Source organism: Callithrix jacchus, chromosome 13, assembly GCF_049354715.1.
Source record: "Callithrix jacchus isolate 240 chromosome 13, calJac240_pri, whole genome shotgun sequence".
In the NCBI taxonomy this organism is placed as follows: Eukaryota; Metazoa; Chordata; class Mammalia; order Primates; family Cebidae; genus Callithrix; species Callithrix jacchus.
The window spans coordinates 79,205,543-79,224,957 of record NC_133514.1 but is presented as its reverse complement, the minus strand read 5'-3'; the positions used below and the strand labels follow the sequence as shown (position 1 = coordinate 79,224,957).

Here is a 19,415-nt window from a genome sequence, read left to right as displayed (position 1 = left end):
TAAATGTCTATTAGGTTTGCTTGATCCAGGTCTGAGTTCAAGTCCTGGATATCCTTGTTAATTTTCTGTCTCGTTGATCTGTCTAACATTGACAATGGGGTATTAAAGTCTCCCACTGTTACTCTCTGGGAGTCTAAGTCTCTTTGTCACTCATTAAGAACTTGCTTTATGTATCTGGGTGCTCCTGTATTTGGTGCGTGTATATTTAGGATCATTAGCTCTTGTTGCATTGATCCTTTTACCATTATGTAATGCCTTTCTTTGTCTCTTTTGATCTTTGTTGGTTTAAAGTCTATTTTATCTGAGACAAGAATTGCAACTACAGCTTTTTTTTTTTTTTTTTTTTGCTCTCTATTGGCTTGGTAAGTCTTCCTTCATCCCCTTTATTTTGAGCCTTTGTGTATCCTTGCATGTCAGATGGGTTTCCTGGATACAGCACATTGATGGGTTTTGGCTTTTTATCCAATTTGCCAGTCTGTGTCTTTTGATTGGGGCATTTAGCCCATTTACATTTAGGGTTAATATTGTTATGTGTGAATTTGATCCTGCCATTTTGATGCTAGCTGGCTGTTTTGCTGGTTAGTTGATGCAGAGTCTTCATTGTGTTGATGCTCTTTACCATTTGTTATGTTTTTGGAGTGGGTGGTACTGGTTGTTCCTTTCTATGTGTAGTGCCTCTTTCAGGAGCTCTTGTAAAGCAGGCCTGGTGGTGATGAAATCTCTGAGCACTTGCTTGTTCGTAAAGGATTTTATTTTTCCTTCACTTACAAAGTTTAGTTTGGCTGGATATGAAATTCTGGGTTGAAAGTACTTTTCCTTAACGATGTTGAATATTGGCCCCCACTCTCTACTGGCTTGTAGGGTTTCTGCTGAGAGATCTGTTGTGAGTCTGATGGGCTTCCCTTTGTGGGTGACCAGACCTTTCTCTCTGGCTGCCCTTAGCATTTTCTCCTTCATTTCAACCCTGGTGAAACTGAGGATTATGTGCCTTGGGGTTGTTCTTCTTGAGGAATATCTTTGTGGTGTTCTCTGTATTTCCTGAACTTGAATATTGGCCTGCTTTGCTAGGTTGGGGAAGTTTTCCTGGATAATATCTTGAAGAGTATTTTCCAGCTTGGATTCATTCATCACATTCAGGTACACCTATCAAACATATATCAGGTCTCTTCATATAGTTCCATATTTCTTGGAGACTTTGTTCATTCCTTTTGACCTTTTTTTCTCTAATCTTGCCTTCTCATTTTATTTCGTTGAGGTGATCTTTGACCTCTGCTATCCTTTCTGCTACTTGGTCAGTTCGGCTGTTGAACCTTGTGTATGCTCTCAAAGTTCTCGTGTTGTATTTTCAGCTACATCAATTCACTTATATTCTTCTCTAAGTTGTTTATTCTCATTAGCATTTCCTCAAATCATTTTTCAAGGTTCTTAGTTTCTTTACATTGGGTTAGAACATGTTGTTTTAGCTCACAGAAGTTTCTTTTTTCTTTTTTTTTTTTTGAGACAGAGTTTCGCTCTTGTTACCCAGGCTGGAGTGCAATGGCGCGATCTCAGCTCACTGCAACCTCCGCCTCCTTGGTTCAGACAATTCTCCTGCCTCAGCCTCCTGAGTAGCTGGGATTACAGGCACGTGCCACCATGCCCAGCTAATTTTTTGTATTTTTAGTAGAGACGGGGTTTCACCATGTTGACCAGGATGGTCTCAATCTCTTGACCTCATGATCCACCTGCCTCGGCCTCCCAAAGTGCTGGGATTACAGGCTTGAGCCACCGCGCCCAGCCAGAAGTTTCTTATTACCCACCTTCTGAGGCCTGATTCTGTCATTTCATCACACTCATTCTCCATCCAGCCTTGTTCCCTTGCTGATGAGGAGTTGTCATCCCTTGTAGGAAGAGATGTGTTCTGGTTTCGGGTGTTTTCATCCTTTTTGTGCTGGTTTCTTCCCATCTTTGGGGATTAATCACCTGTCGTCTTTGTAGTTGCTGACTTTCAGATTGCTTCTCTAAGTGGACGTCCAGTTTGTTGATGATGAAGTTACTTCTTGCTGTTTCTCAGTTTTCCTTCTAACACTCTGGCCCCTCTGCTGTAGGACTGCTGAGGTCCACTCCAGGCCCTGCTTGCCTGGGGATCACCTGCAGCGGCCGCAGAACAGTGAGGGTTGCTGCCAGTTTCTTCTTCTGCTATCTTTGTCCCTGAAGGATACCCGCCTGATGTCAGTCTGAGCTCTCCTTTATAAGGTGACTCTTTGGATATACCAGGGTCAGGGAGCTGCTTGAGGAGACAGTCTGTCCTTTGTAGGAGCTCAAGTGCTGAGCTGTGAACTCCATTGTTCATTCAGAGCTGCTAGGCAGGTACGTTTAAGTCTGCTTCAGCAGAAGTCATAAACCCCCTCTCTTTTTTTTCCCCAGGTGCTCTGTCCTGGGGAGTTAGGGCTCTATTTATGAGTTTCTGTTGTGCTGCTGCTTTTTTTTCAGGGCTGCACTGCCCAGGGAGGAGGCAGTCTGGTCACTGTCGGCCTGCAGAGGTTTTCCTGAGCTGCTGTGGGCTACACCCAGCTGCTGTGTGAACTTCCCTGCAGTCCTGTTTATACGAGTATAGTTAGAACTGCCTCAGCAATAGCAGCCCACCTCTATAATGGAGGACTCTCTCTGTAATGGCAGGCTGCCTCAGCAATGGCAAACTACCTCTGTAGTGGTGGACTGCCTTGGTAATGGCGGACATGCTCCCTCACAGAGCTGGACCATCCCAGGTTCAGCTGTGCTTGCTGTGAAACTCTCAATCCAGAGCATTTCTGATTGCTGTTTTTTTTTTGGGGGGGGGTGGGACCAGCAGAGCCTGATCACCTGGCTCCCTGCCTCAGAGCCCTTTTTGTTTTTTTCATTGAATGTTCGACTCTGTGTCCTAGGTGCTCCAGTCACCTGTTGAAAAGGTACCAGGATCTGTGTGATTTCCCATGTGGTGACCCACTCCAACGGGTGAAACAGTGGCGCTGAGATTCGTGGCACTTTTTTGCCTGGCAATCTCCTGGCCTGGCTCCCTGTTTCAGTCCCCTTTTTCTATCAGTTGAATGGGTGACTCTGTCTCCCAGGAGCTCCAATCACCAGCTAAAACAGTGCCTGGACCCGTGTATTTTGTACAGAGAACCACCGTGCTGGGGCACCAGCAAAACAGCCACGCTGGCCGAAACAGCTGCGCTGGTGACCCATGGGGCTCCTCCGCCTGGGAATCTCCTGGTCTGTGGGCAGTAAAAATCCGTCTGGAAGTGCAGCATCCACTCACCCTCCATGCTTTCGCTGGGAGCTGCAATCCTGCGCTGTTACTAATCGGCCATCTTGGATCCATGTCCTAAAAGCTCTTAAAACCTAAGAATGTGTAGACACTTGATACGCTATTAAGAGTATGAATAAGATCTTAGCTATGGGAGGGAAGATCTAAGATGGCCAATTAGGAGCAGCTCAGGATTGCAGCTCCCAGTGAAAGCGCAGAGGGTGAGTGGACGCTGCACTTCCAGATGGATTTTTATTGCCCACAGACCAGGAGATTCCCAGGCAGAGGAGCCCCACATGTTGCCAGCATGGCTCTTTTGGCCGGCATGGCTTTTTGCCAGTACCCCAGCATGGCAGTTCTTTGTACAAAATACACTGATCTGGGTGCCCTTTTAAGCTGGCGATTGGAGCCTCGGGAAGGCAGAGTTGCATATTCATGTGATTAAAAAGGGGGCTGAAACAGGGAGCCAGGCCAGGAGATTCCCAGGCAAAAAAGAGCCACAAATCTCAGTGCTGTTGTTTCAGCTGGCACCCAGGGTTGCCACATGGGAAATCATACAGATCCCTTTTCAACAGGCGAATGGAATACCTGGGAGAGAGTCGACCATTCAACTAAAAAAAAAGGCTCTGAGGCAGGGAGCCTGGTGATCAGGCTCAGCTGGTACCACCCCCCCACCACACAAAAATAACAGCAATTGGAAGTGCTCTGGATGGAGAGTTTCACAGCAAGCACGGCTGAACCCGGGATGGTCTAGCTCTGTAGGGGAGGGGGCATCTGCAATTACCGAGGCACTCCACCACTACAGAGGTAGTCCGCAATTCCAGAGGAAGCCTGATGTTACAGAGGCAACCCACCATTACAGAGAGAGTCCGCCATTACAGAGGTGGGCCACCATTGCCGTGGCAGTTCTAACTATACCCATATGAAGAGGACTGCAGGAAAGTTCACATGGCAGCTGGGAGGAGCCCACAGCAGCTCAGCAAAGCCTCTGCAGGCAGACAATGACTAGGCTGCCTCCTCGCTGGGCAGGGCAGCCCTGAAAAAAAGCAGCAGCACAACAGAAACTCATAAATAAATCCGTAACTCGCTGGGACAGAGCACCTGGGAAAAAAGGGGGTTTATGACTTCTGCTGCAGCAGACTTAAACGTACCTGCCCAGCAGCTCTGAATGAACAACAGAGCTCACAGCTCAGCACTTGAGCTCCTACAGAGGACAGACTGTCTCCTCAAGCAGCTCCCTGACCTTGGTATATCCAAAGTCACCTCATAAAGGAGAGATCAGACTGCCATTTGGCGATCATCCTTCTAGGACAAAGATAGCAGAAGAAGAAATTCATAGCAACCTTTACTGTTCTGCAGTCGCTGCAGGTGATCCCCAGGCAAGCAGGGCCTGGAGTGGACCTCATCAGTCCTATAGCAGAGGGGCCAGAAATGTTAGAAGGAAAACTAAGAAACAGAAAGAACTTCATCATCAACAAACTGGACATCCACTCAGACCCAATCTGAAAGTCAGCAACTACAAAGACAACAGGTGGATTCATCCACAAAAATGGGAAGAAATCAGTGCAAAAAGGAGTAAAACACTCAAAACCAGAACACCTCTCCTCCTACAAGGCATCACAACTCCTCATCAGCAAGGGAACAAGGCTGGATGGAGAATGAGTGTGATGAAATGACCGAATCAGGCCTCAGAAGGTGGGTAATAAGAAACTTCTGTGAGCTAAAACAACATGTTCTAACCCAATGCAAAGAAACTTAAAAACCTTCAAAAAAGATTTGACGAAATCCAACAAGAATGGACAACTTAGAGAGGAATATAAGTGAATTGATGGAGCTGAAAAACACAACATGAGAACTTCGTGAATCATGCACAACTTTCAACAGCCGAATTGACCAAGCAGAAGAAAAGATATCAGATGTCGAAGATCAACTCAATGAAATAAAACGAGAAGGCAAGATTAGAGAATAAAGAGTAAAAAGGAATGAACAAAGTCTCCAAGAAATATGGGACTATGAGAGAAGACCTGATATACGTTTCTCCAAGAAGTATGGGACTCTGAGAGAAGATCTGATATACGTTTGGTAGGTGTACCTGAATGTGACGAAGAGAATGAATCCAAGCTGGAAAATACTCTTCAGGATATTATCCAGGAAAACTTCCCCAACCTAGCAAGGCAGGCCAATATTCAAGTCCAGGAAATACAGAGAACACCACAAATATATTCCTGAAGAAGAGCAACTCCAAGGCACATAATCGTCAGATTCACCAGGGTTGAAATGAAGGAGAAAATGCTAAGGGCAGCCAGAAAGAAAGGTCAGGTTACCCACAAAGGGAAGCCCATCAGACTCATAGCAGATCTCTCAGCAGAAATCCCAGAAGCCAGAAGAGTGTGTGGGCTAAACTTCAGCAGCCTCAAGGAAAAGAACTTTCAACCCAGAATTTCATATCCAGCCAAACTGAGCTTCATAAGTGAAGAAAAAGTAAAATCCTTTACGAACAAGCAAGTACTCAGAGATTTGTCATCACCAGGCCTGCATTACAAGAGCTCCTGAATAGAAAGGAACAACAATACCAGCCACTCCAAAAATATACCAAATGGTAAAGAGCATCAACACAATGAAGACTCTGCATCAACTAACCAGCAAAACAGCCAGCTAGCATCAAAATGGCAGGATCCAATTCACACGTAATAATATTAACCCTAAATGTAAATGGACTAAATGCCCCAATCAAAAGACACAGACTGGCAAATTGGATAAAAAGCCAAAACCCATCAATGTGCTGTATCCAGGAAACCCATCTGACATGCAAGGATACACAAAGGCTCAGAATAAAGGGATGGAGGAAGATTTATCAAGCAAATAGCAAAAAAAGGCAGGAGTTGCAATTTTCATCTCAAATAAAATAGACTTTTAACCAACAAAGATCAAGAGACAAAGAAGGACATTACATAATGGTAAAAGGATCAATGGAACAAGAAGAGCTAAGGATCCTAAATATATAGCCACCTAATACGGGAGCACCCAGCTGCATAAGGCAAGTTCTTAATGACTTACAAAGAGACTTAGACTCCTACACAATAATAATGGGAGACTTTAACACCCCATTGTCAATATTAGACAGATCAACCAGACAGAAAATTAACAAGAATATCCAGGACTTGAACTTAAACCTGGACTAAGCAAACCTAATAGACATTACAGAGCTCTCCACCCCAAATACACAGAATATACATTCTTCCAGCACCATACCATATCTACTCTAAAATTGACCACATAATTGGAAATAAATCACTCCTCAGCAAATGCAAAAGAAAGGAAATCATAACAAACAGTCTCTCAGACCACAGTGCAATCAAGTTAGAACTCAGAATTCAGAGACTAACTCAGAGCAGCACCGCTTCATGGAAACTGAACAACTGGCTCTTGAATGTTGACTCAATAAACAATGAAATGAAGGCAGAAATAAAGATGTTTCTTGAAACCAACGAGAACGAAGACACAACATACCAGAATCACTGGGACACATTTAAAGCAGTGTCTAGAGGAAAATATATAGCAATAAGTGCCCACATGAGAAGCAAGGAGAGATCCAAAATAGACACACTATCATGAAAATTGAAAGAACTAGAGGAGCAAGATCAAAAAAACTCAAAACCTAGCAGAAGACAATAAATAACTAAGATAAGAGAAGAAGTGAAGGAGATAGAGACACAAAAAACCCGTCAAAATATCAATAAATCCAGGAGCTGGTTTTTTGAAAAGATCAACAAAATATACCACTAGCCAGATTAATAAAAATCAAAAGAGAGAATAACCAAATTGATGCGATAAAGGGGATATCACCACAGATTCCACAAAAATTCAAGCCATCATCAGATATTATTACAAACAACTCTATGCACATAAACCAGTAAACCTGGAAGAAATGGATAAATTCCTGGACACTTGCCTCCTCCCAAGCCTAAACCAGGAAGAAGTCAAAACCCTGAATAGACCAATAACAGGGTCTGAAGTTGAGGCAGCAATTAAGAGCCTACCACAGAAAAAAAGCCTACATCCAGATGGGTTCCCAGCCAAATTCTACCAGACACACAAAGAGGAGCTGGTACTATTCCTTCTGAAACTATTCCAAATAATCCAAAAAGAGGGAATCCTTCCCAAATCATTTTATGAGACCAACATCATCCTGATACCAAAACCCGGCAGAGACGCAACAAGAAAAGAGAACTTCAGGCCAATATCCATGATGAACATAGATGCAAAAATCTTCAATAAAATACTGGCAAACCGATTGCAACAGCACATCAAAAAGCTTATCCACCATGATCAAGTAGTCTTCATCCCAGGGATGCAAGGCTGGTTCAACATACCCAAACATATGCAAGACTGTAAACATAATTCACCACATAAACAGAACCAAAGACAAAAACCACATGATTACCTCAATTGATACAGAGAAGGCCTTTGACAAAATTCAGCCCTTTATGCTAAAAACCCTCAATAAACTCGGTATTGATGGAATGTATCTCAAAATAATAAAAGCTATTTATGACAAACCAACAGCCAATATCATACTGAATGGGCAAAAACTGGAAGCATTCCCTTTGAAATCTGGCACTTGACAAGGTTGCCCTCTTTCACCACTCCTATTCAGTATACTACTGGAAGTTCTAGCCAGAGCAATCAGGCAAGAAAAAGAAATAAAGGGTATTCAAATAGGAAAGGAAGAAGTCAAATTGTCTTATTTGTAGACGACATGATTGTATGTCTAGAAGACCCCATCATCTCCGCCCAAAATCTCCTGAAACTGATAAGCAACTTCAGCAAAATCTCAGGATACAAAATCAATGTGCAAAAATCACAAGCATTCCTATACATCAATAACAGACTTAAAGAGAGCCACATCAAGAATGAACTGCCATTCACAATTGCTACAAAGAGAATAAAATACCTAGGAATACAACTAACAAGGAATGTAAAGGACCTCTTCAAGGAGAACTACAAACCACTGCTCAACAAAATAAGAGAGGACACAAACAGATGGAGAAACATTCCATGTTCATGGTTAGGAAGAATCAATATCGTGAAAATGGCCATACTGCCCAATGTAATTTACAGATTCAACGCTATCCCCATGAAGTTACCAATGACCTTCTTCACAAGAAATGGAAAAAAACCACCTTAAACTTCATATGGAACCAAAAGAGAGCCCTCATAGCCAAGTCAATTCTAAGCAAAAAGAACAAAGCGGGAGACATCACACTATCAGACTTCAAACTATACTACAAGGCTACAGTAATCAAAACAGCATGGTACTGGTACCAAAACAGAGATATAGACCAATGGAGCTGAACGGAAGTCTCAGAGGCAACACAACACATCTACAACCATCCAATCTTTGACAAACCTGACAAAAACAGGCAATGGGGAAAGAATTCCCTGTTTAATATATGGTGTTGTGAAAACTGGCTACCCATGTGCAGAAAGCAGAAACTGGACCCCTTCCTGACACCTTACACTAAAATTAACTCCAGATGGATTAAAGACTTAAACATAAGACCTAACACCAAAAAAACTGTAGAAGAAAATCTAGGCAAGACCATTCAGGACACAGGCGTAGCAAGGACTTCATGACAAAAACACCAAGAGCATTGGCAACAAAAGTCAAAATAGACAAATGGGACCTAATGAAACTCCACAGCTTCTGCACAGCAAAAGAAACAGTCATTAGAGTGAATCAGCAACCAACAGAATGGGAAAAATTTTTGCAATCTATCCATCTCACAAAGGGCTGATATCCAGAATCTACAAAGAACTAAAACAGATTTACAAGAAAAAAACAAACAAGCTCATTTAAAAGTGGGCGAAGGATATGAACAGACACTTTACAAAAGAAGACATACATGAGGCCAACAAACATGTCAAAAAATGCTCATCATCACTGGTCATTAGAGAAATGTAAATCAAAACTACATTGAGATACCATCTCATGCCAGTTAGAATGGTGATCATTAAAAAATCTGGAGACAACAGATGCTGGAGAGGATGTGGAGAAATAGGAACACTTTTACACTGCTGGTGGGAGTGTAAGTTAGTTCAACCATTGTGGAAGACAGTGTGGCGCTTCCTCAAGGACCTAGAAATAGAAATTCCATTTGACCCAGCAATCCCATTACTGGGTGTATATCCAAAGAATTATTAATCATTCTACTGTAAGGACATATGCACACGAATGTTCATTGAAGCCCAGTTTACAATAGCAAAGATCTGTAACCAACCAAATGCCCATTCATGTTAGACTGGACAGGGAAAATGTGGCACATATACATCATGGAATGTTATGCAGCCATCAAAAACAATGAGTTCATGTCCTTTGTAGGGACATGGATGAACCTGAAAACCATCATTCTCAGCAAACTGACACAAGAACAGAAAATCAAACACTGTATGTTCTCACTCATAGGTAGGTGTTGAACAGTGAGAACACATGGACACAGGGAAGGGAGCACTACACACTGGGGTCTGTTGGGGGGAAATGGGGAGGCAAAGCGGGGGGTGGGGAGTTGGGGAGAGAGAGCATGGGGGAAAATGCCAAATATAGGTGAAGGGGAGGAAGGCAGCAAATCACACTGCCACGTGTGTACCTATGCAACAATCTTGGATGTTCTTCACATGTACCCCAAAACCTAAAATGCAATAAAAAGAAAAAGCAAAGACATCTTAAGTATGGTAGCGATTGTCATATTCAAAGGTACTGCAAATAAGAAATCTGTTATTTATGTGATAACTTTTATTTTAAATGTTCTGTAGAAGTACGTGATAGACAGGGACCATTGTTCAAACAGTGATCGTTACACAACCTAACGGTTGCTTGGACTTAGGGACAATCTCTCCTGTACAGTATTTGGGATGGTTAAAAAGCCCAGTGAGGAATCCAAGGTTAATAGAGCCTTTTTTTTACAAGAGAAATCATGTTAACGGTGTTTTAGTAAAGAAAAGTATTTAAGGTTAATAACTACAAATCTGTAGTTATAGGTTATAAAAAGTACGGGAAGTTTGAAGTTTCAGTTTGCAGAAGAGGCATGGAGGAAGCCAGGCAGGTGGCTAACGGATCACTAGATGCCTGAAGGAAATGCCACTAGCTAGTTTTAAATTGGTAAGCTGAGGTAGAGCTTCTTAAGTTTAATGTGTGTATCAATCATCCAGGGATCTAGTTTAAATCCACATTCTGATTCATCAGGTCTGAGGTGTGGCCTGGGAGTATGCATTTCTTTTTTTTTTGAGTTGAAGTCTCGCACTGTTGCCCCAGGCTGGAGTGCAGTGGCACGATCCTGGCTCACTGCAACCTCCGCCTCCCAAATTCAAGTGATTCTCTCCTTGCCTCAGCCTTCCAAGTCATTGGGATTTCAGGTGCCCTCCCGGACACCTGGCTAATTTTTTTGTATTTTTAGTAGAGACAGGGTTTCACTATGTTGACTAGGCTGGTCTGGAACTCCTAACCTCATGATCTGCCCACCTAGGCCTCCCAAAGTGCTGGGATTACAGGCATGAGCCACCGTGCCCGGCTGGGAGTATGCATTTCTAATGAGTTCCCAGGAGATACTGTGCTGCTAGTGTGGGACCATACATAGAGTGGATGACTGTGGGGGCATTCTCTGTCTTCTGCTTACCTGGTTATTGATTGAAAGCTGTACATATAAACAAATTACTGTTTTTAAGTATTGTTTTCCCTCACTATTTTAGAATCAGAAGAAACCTGAAAATGATGATGATATGGATATTAAGAAGCAGTTGTCCAAATACGAATCTCAACTTTCAGCGAATGAGGAGAAAGTAGATACAGATGATCGTAAGTCATTATGCATAAATATTAGGGCTGGAGGGAGTTCATTGCTGTATGATTTGCAGGCAGCTTGGACCATCTGGAAGAAATGGGACCATGTCCTGTTGGTTTGGTTTTTTCAGTATCTCATACTTCTTAAAAAATTGCCACTTAGTAAGTTGTTTTATGTATATTTACATTTATTTTTTCTGTAACTTTTTATTTTGAGCTAAATTCGTATTCATAGAAAAGTTTCAAGAACCATACAAAGAATTCCTGTATTCCATTCACTCATATTCCCCAGTTATTTTACCACACATTTATCTCTAACTCTCTCTCTAGCTCTGTCTACACACGCATACCTTTTTCTTTAATTTTTTAGTGCCTAGAGGGCCAGCTAGACACAGACTTTTTTTCTAAACCATTTGAGTGTAAATTGTACACATAATGTTTCTTTACACCTAAATACTTCAGTATGTGTTTTCTAGGAAAATGGACATTCTCTCATATAACCAGTTTAATTATTAAATCAGGAAATTTATACTGATACAGTGCCATTCTCTGTATTCTTTTGCTCCAAATGCCTTAATAGTGCTTTTTACCCCAACACTCCCTCAACTCCCACCAAAATATTATTCCAGATTACAATTCAGGATCAAATACTGCATGTAGTTGCTTCTAATTTGGGGTTTGTTTAGTATTTTTGCATGATTAGGTTGATCAGTTTTGGCAGGAATACCACAAATGGTACTTGTCCTTTCCTGTGACATGTTGTGCCACCTGATATGATTCTTTGTCACTTATTGGCAGTGTTAATTGTGATCACTTGCCTAAGGTTATATCTACCATGTTTCTCCTGTTTTTCCTGTAACTTGGCTGTTCGCTTGGCATATCTTGTTGGACAGACTGAGTTAAGATTCGTATTTTCAACCCAGCTCCTTGCCATGATCTTCAAGGTCCCGCTGTGCCCACCACTCTCCAGAATTGTTCACTCTGCTCCAGCCACCCTGGCCCTCTTTTCACCCTGGGAGCACACAAGGCTTTTCTCCAGGCCATGTATTCACTGTTCCTTCTGTTTGGAATACTGTTCTCTGAGACCGTCACATAAATTCCTCCTCTTGTCGTTCAGGTTTCAAATCAGATATCTCCTTCTTTAGAGGCCTTCCTTGAACACCCAACTACAACAGGTCTCCCAGTCACTCTCCGTATTGCCCCTCTCTAATTTCTACTAACCAGTGCCTCCAGTACCTTTTTTATACATGTGTTTCCTTGCTAAGTGGCTATCTTCCCCACAAGACCATGAGCTTCTTGAGGGCAGATATTTTGTCAGGCTCCACTCTATTTCTAGTGCCTAGTGCTGGAGTACCTGGCTCAGCATTGGTATGTATTAGACAGTTGTTGATGAGGTGAGAGAACAACTCTATTGTTGCTACTGCCTGTTTGTATGGTTTCCTGTCCACTGTGTATTTTCCAACATGCTGTTTTTCTCTAAAGACCAAGTAAAATGCTCTTGCTCTTTCTGCATCTGTTCCCTCTTCAGTTTTTTAAATGGACTCCAGTGAAATGTGTAATGATGGGGAGGAAGTATCTGCCCTAGAAATGGACTGCAGTGTCAGGGATGGTTCAAAGAAAATTGGTAACTATGTACAGGACACAGAAAAATCACCTTATTGTGGCAATTTACTTTCTTTGCACAAATAATAAATGCTTCTTGGTAATGAGAAATAATTCAGATTCTCTGTTTTTTCCTTGAATTTTGACTTCCCAAAAAGAGGAAGTCAGATGACAGGATTATGCATGGTTTTTATTTCTAATTTTCCTTACTTCGCTAAGATATTTTTCTAAAATAAATATTTTAAATATCTAACATACCATGTTTTCTAAAACAAGCAAGTTCTTAGGATGAGAAAAAAAGTCATCTTTAAAAAGGTAGGGAGGTAGAAGTAGTTAAGGGAGAATCTGAGAGGTAGTTATTGAAGATTAACATGTAAAATTCATTCTTAATATTTGAGACCATTCCATTTCTGGAATTCATTAAAACCTGTGGATGTTTTTCATCACTAATACTTCAGTGTTTAGTTCTGCAGATATGAAGGAGTTACTGTGCTTTAAGATCTTCTGTTTACTTTTTCAGTGCAGTTTGAAATGTCCCCAAGTTCATTAACAAAGCCTTCTAACTGTCCACATGCCCTTTATGTTTATTCCTAGGAACTGAAGGCTATTTAAGAGCAGACTCACAAGAGCCCTCCCACTGCGATTCTCAGCAGCCTGCAGTCTTGGAAGAAGAAGAAGTCATGATAGCTCATGCTCATCCACAGGAAGTCTATAATGAATATGTACCCCGAGGGTGCAAGAATAAATGCCATTCACATTTTCACGATACACTCGGCCAGTCGGATGATCTCATTCACCACCATCATGACTACCATCACATTCTCCATCACCACCACCACCAAAACCACCATCCTCACAGTCACAGCCAGCGCTACTCTCGGGAGGAGCTGAAAGATGCCGGCATTGCCACTCTGGCCTGGATGGTGATAATGGGTGATGGCTTGCACAATTTCAGTGATGGCCTAGCAATTGGTATACATCTATATATTTGTTCCTTGTTGATTGATTCTGAAAATGCCACATTAAACACCTAACAAAGAATAGATTAGTTTAGATGAGGATATTAGTGACTTCCAAGATTATAAAAATGTTATTTTTTCTTTTACTACTTTGACAGTGAAGTACTCAGTTAATGTTAGGTAGGATTAAATGCTAGGAATTGTGCCTAGCCCATGACCTAAATTGTAACTGTCAGAAGCTGTTCTTAAATTGCAAGATCTTAAGATCAGCCTTTAATTTGTATGAGGCATGTATGAGATTTTTTTTTCTCCCTATTCATTGAAGTTCTCTTATCAATAATATAAGTAATATTTATAAAGGTAAAATTATATTTTCCATCATCTGTTATGCTAAAGGAATCTTAAGTCTAAGTCGAATTATCAATCTCTATCCCAGGAAGAATTACAGAACTTTTGCTAATAAATTGTTATACGACAATTGGGAGATAATAGAATATTTACAAATTTTAATAATTTAGTGCTGGAAGGAACCATGTAATTAGGCAGCTGAGGCCTGTAAACATGGAGCCACTTGCTCAAGGAGGCTGTGCTGTGTTATAACTAGGCTAAGATGAGCCCAGGCCTTGGCTCCCTGGGAGTTGAGTGCTCTTCCTCTTGTACTATATTATGTGGAGCTGAAACAGACAAAGGAGGAATGTTCAACTGCACAGTCAGCTGGGCATGGTAACTCACGTCTGTAATGCCAGCATTTTGGAAGGCCGACGCAGGAGATCAAGACCAGCCTAAACAACATAGTAAGACCTCATGTCTACAAATAAAAAATTTAGCCAGCTGTGGTGGCACACACCTGTAGTCCCAGCTGCTTGGTAGTCTGATGTAGGAGTGCTTGAGCCTGGGAGTTTGAGGTTCCAGTGAACTATGATCTCACCACTGTACTCCAACCTGGTCAACAGAATAAAACCCTTCTCTAAAAAAAACAGGCACAGTCATGGTTTATAATTGATTGATTGTATAATATGTCAGGTTTTTAAAAGGACAGCTATTTATCTTAGAGTTTTCTCACTGAGCTAGGGAAAGAATAAATGTAAACAAATCTAATTACATAGTAAATTCCTCTGAGGCAAGTAAAACATATTTTTATCCTTGACAGGAGAGTTTTTTCCTAAAACTTTCAAACAGTTTATTTTATATTCTTGAATATGCCTTTTATATGGTAGCAGTTACTTCTCAGATTTGTATAACTAGCCACTCACACTAAGGCATTGAAAACCTTCTCTTCTCTTTTATGCCTGATGTGTTACTTTGGGAAATTTAGACCTCATGGAATGTACTCAAGATTTCTTACAAAGAAGATACAAAGTTGGGTTGGGGAACTTCTGTTTATTCACAGAATAGTTTTTTTGTTACCTCATTTTGCATATTGAAAAGATTAAAAAACACAAATTAATGTAGCCAAACTTTTCTGATTGATTTTTACACAGGTGCTGCTTTTACTGAAGGCTTATCGAGTGGTTTAAGTACCTCTGTTGCTGTGTTCTGTCATGAGTTGCCTCACGAATTAGGTGAGAGAACCACATAAATTGTATTTGCTAAGTGGGTGAAATGTCCTAGTGTTACTGGCTTTTGCTAATGTTAGTTCAGCAAGCTTCTTCATCAATTCCATGCCTTCTCATAAGTCTGCCAACCAGCATACTGATGACTTCAGGAATCATCTTCATACCTACAAGGTGAATAAGACTACAGGATACAAAGGAATCATCTTCCGTTAACAGAAGTTGAAAAAGAATCTCATTGGAATTGAAGGGAAGTAGATGAGTTGTGTTTTGAATATTCTTCTTCTTTGTCACTAGGCTTTAAATCCTTCCCTAGTTCTGGATCCCACTTCATGTCCTTGTTTTTTTTCTCATGGAGATATATTCACACACATACCACTGATGCCATTTTCACTTTTGTTCCTTGTCTTATGTTCATCCATTCCTTATAATCTTCAACTTCTAATTTATGTTCTACATTCAAGGTCAATGAAGCCTCTCTCTTATTTTCATCTTCATGTGTCTTTTTTCTCCTTTTATAATTGTAGCATTAAACTCTTCAGCTCTTAGTTATGTATTATCTTTATTATTTGCTAATTATCCCATGTGTATTCTCCACCCATCCCTCCCTTCTTTGTGGCCAAATTCCAAGCTCCTTGAAAACAGTGCGAGATCACAATGGTAAATTTATAGTATTTATTATTTATTGACAAAGTATAAGCCTTAAGAAAATTTTGGATAAGATATCTAGCCAGCGCAATGGCTCACACCTGTAATCCCAGCACTTTGGGAGGACGGGGCAGGCAGATCACCTGAAGTCAGAAGTTCGAAACCAATCTGGTCAACATGGTGAAACCCCATTTCTGCTAAAAATAGAAAAATTAGCCAGGTGTGTTGGCATGCGCCTGTAGTCCCAGCTACTCAGAAGGCCAAGGCACAAGAATGGCTCGAACCCAGGAGGCAGAGGTTGCAGTGAGCCAAGTGACACTTGGCTCTGAGTGACAGAGCGAGATTGAAAGATGAAGAATAAAAAGGAAAAACAATAGTTTATAAAGCTGTTAGGGTGATTTTCTGAGTTACACTGCTTTAACGCTAGATAATTCTTAATTTTGGGTTTTTTTTCCCGCTCTCAAAAACAATAGAAAATTTTCTTAAATCTAAGAAGTATCTTGGTATCTGTCTTAAAAATGATTTCTTAAGGACTTTTTCTTCCTTTTTCGTTTTCTGTTAAAGGTGACTTCGCTGTTTTACTAAAGGCTGGCATGACCGTGAAGCAGGCTGTCCTTTATAATGCTTTGTCAGCCATGCTGGCGTATCTTGGAATGGCAACAGGAATTTTCATTGGTCATTATGCTGAAAATGTTTCTATGTGGATATTTGCACTTACTGCTGGCTTATTCATGTATGTTGCTCTGGTTGATATGGTAAGTTTTTAAGAAGTCATGTTCCATTATTGACCAACAATAAAATGGAGAAAATATTCAGTAAAACCTTATTTTTTCTCTCTTTTTGGGGGAGCAGGAAGTGGAATATTGCTGTGTTGCCCAGGCTGGTCTCAAACTCCTGAGCCCAAATGATCTTTCCATCTCAGCCTCCTGAGTAGCTAGGACTATAGGCTCAATAAAAATCATTTTTTTGGCTGGGCACAGTGGCTCACACCATTTAGCCCAGCATTTTGGGAGGCCAAGGCAGGCAGATGACTTGAGGTCAGGAGTTGACCAGGCTGGCCAACATGGTGAAACCCTGTTTCTACTAAAAATTACAAAAAAATTAACCAAGCATAGTGGCATGCACCTGTAGTCCCAGCTACTTGGGAGGCTGAGGCAGGAAAATCACTTGTACCCAGGAGGTGGAGGTTGCAGTGAGCTGAGACTGTACCACTGTACACCAGCCTGGACAACAGAGCAAGACTGTCTCAAAAAAAAAAAAAAAATCATTTTTTTTTTAAAAAAGGTTTTCAATGCAGTGATGAGAAGTGATTCTATATTCAGAAAGATGTGGAATATAAGAATATAGGTTCTTTAGAGTTTTCTTTTTTTGATAAAGGTGTTGATCACACCTTTATCTTAATATGTATCAGGATTCACAAAAGTATCTACATCCTTATGATGCATTGTTGTAGGATACAATCTCAGTAATCAGGCAGTGACTTTTCTATAGATTTGTAGGAAATCCAGGATGAGACACATATTGTTGGTATGCTGTGTACTTCAGAATGCGTAATTTCCTTATTAATCAACAAAGGAGTCGTATCTTTTTGTCACTAATGTCCTCAAAACGATCCCAGCCAAACTTACTGCTAAAATTATACTTTATTATTTTATTTTATTTTATTTTTTACTTGGTAAGCAATCAAAGACAATATATATCTTATTTGGTATAAGGTTTTCTACCTCTGAACTAAAGATAAACTACAGTTCAAATATGAAGGCAGTAACTGATGCAGGAAAATCAGTATCGCTTTTCATTTTCCAGTGGAGCAAACTGAACCAATACAAACTTTTACTTTCCCAGAACATAAAGAGTAATCATTCTTAAACTGCTAGGAAATGCTGTATGACGTTATTAGCTAGATTCAGTATGTGTATAATAATGTTTTAAGGAACTAACTCACAGTATCTCCAGCTACAAATAAAGCTAATATACTCTCATTTCCCTTTTTTTTTTTTTTTTTTTTTTTTTTTAGGTGCCTGAAATGCTACACAATGATGCTAGTGACCACGGATGTAGCCGGTGGGGATATTTCCTCTTACAGAATGCTGGGATGCTTTTGGGTTTTGGAATTATGTTACTTATTTCCATATTTGAACATAAAATTGTGTTTCGTATAAATTTCTAGTTAGGGTTTAAATGCTAGAGTAGCTTAAAAAGTTGTTATAGTTTGAATAGGTCTTAGGAAGATGAGTTTGTATGCTCTAATATGCAGCATTTAAAGTTAGTGGGTTTTGTGATTTTTGTATTGAATATTGCCGTCTGTTACACAGTCAATTATGGTGGCAACGTAAAGGTACGTTTTAATATTTAAGTTATTCTATGTTGGAGATATAACCTATATGTGCAATTCACCAGTATTACCAGTTTATTATATAAATAAGAGATTTGGCATGACGTGTTCTGTATATTTCAGGAAAAATGTCTTTAGTGCTTTTTCAAGAACTAACACAGTAATTCCTATGCTGGACTTTAGGTCTCTGAAGAACTGCTGGTGTTTAGGAATAAGAATGTGCATGAAACGTAAAATACCAAGAAAGCTTATACTGAATTTAAACAAAGAAATAAGGGGGAAAAGAGAAGAATTTGAGAATTAAGGAGGCATAGATTCTTATGAAAATCACAAAATTTGTTGTAAATTAGAGGGGAGTAATTTAGAATTAAGTATAAAAAGGCAGGGTTAGCATAGAGTACATTCATTAAACATTTTTGTCAGGATTAATGTTCCTGTAAAGACATAGTGAGCACTTTTCATATACTAATTTAGTTGTACATTTAACTTTGTTTGTATAATACAGAAATCTAAATATATTTAATGAATTCAAGCAATATATCACTTGACCATGGAATTGGAATTTCAAAATGTTTGTGTGGATATATACCAGATGAGTACCATGAGTCGTTTTATGTATCACCAGACTTGGTTATTGCCAGGTTGTAGATCAGCAAAAGCTGTATGATTGGGTGTTCTGGTTACCTGGTTTACAGAAGTATCAGACTAGTAAAACTTTGGTATACAAGAGGACATTAAAACCATGCTGAATATCATTTGACTTCGATTCAGAAAGTACTTTAGTATCTCTCAGTACTTCAGTGTTGTCATTGTGAGCAATTGCCTTTTATATTCAGTACTGTAACCATACTAGGCCTTTCTGTGGCATTCTCTAGATATTTCTTTTTTACACAATAAATTCCTCATGTCACTTAGTGTCAGACGTCTGGTTTTCTTTTCTTTTTAAAACATTTTTTACCATCTGAATCATTTTTAACTGTAGAGTTCAGTAGTTTTAAGTATATTCACATTGTGCAGCGAATCTCCACAACTTTTTCATCCTGCTACACTGAAACTACCCACTCAACAACTCCCCATTTTCCCGAAGTCCCTCAAAACTACCATTTTACTTTGTTTCTAAAAAATTGAGCTGTCTCATTTTTAAAATTATAATCTGGATTGTAGTATACCAATTATAATCTGGATTATAGTATCCTAATCAGTTCATTTATATTAT

The 19,415-nt window shown here is 40.2% G+C and overlaps 1 protein-coding gene across 3 annotated transcripts in view; it reads left to right on the top strand.

Moving 5' to 3' along the window:
• Positions 1-19,113, top strand: part of SLC39A6 (solute carrier family 39 member 6) — a 34,064-nt gene extending 14,951 nt beyond the window's left edge. For 2 of the 3 annotated variants that reach the window (XM_008979717.5, XM_002757169.6), the window contains exons 6-10: positions 11,012-11,117; positions 13,299-13,676; positions 15,145-15,225; positions 16,429-16,619; positions 17,882-19,113. In XM_008979717.5, coding sequence (XP_008977965.4) covers positions 11,012-11,117; positions 13,299-13,676; positions 15,145-15,225; positions 16,429-16,619; positions 17,882-18,034 — 909 coding nt within the window. In that variant the 3' untranslated portion in view covers positions 18,035-19,113. Of the gene's footprint in view, positions 1-11,011; positions 11,118-13,298; positions 13,677-15,144; positions 15,226-15,339; positions 16,620-17,881 lie in introns of all 3 variants that reach the window. The other variant, XR_013525852.1, reaches the window with a different exon arrangement.
• Positions 19,114-19,415: the final 302 nt, after the last annotated feature.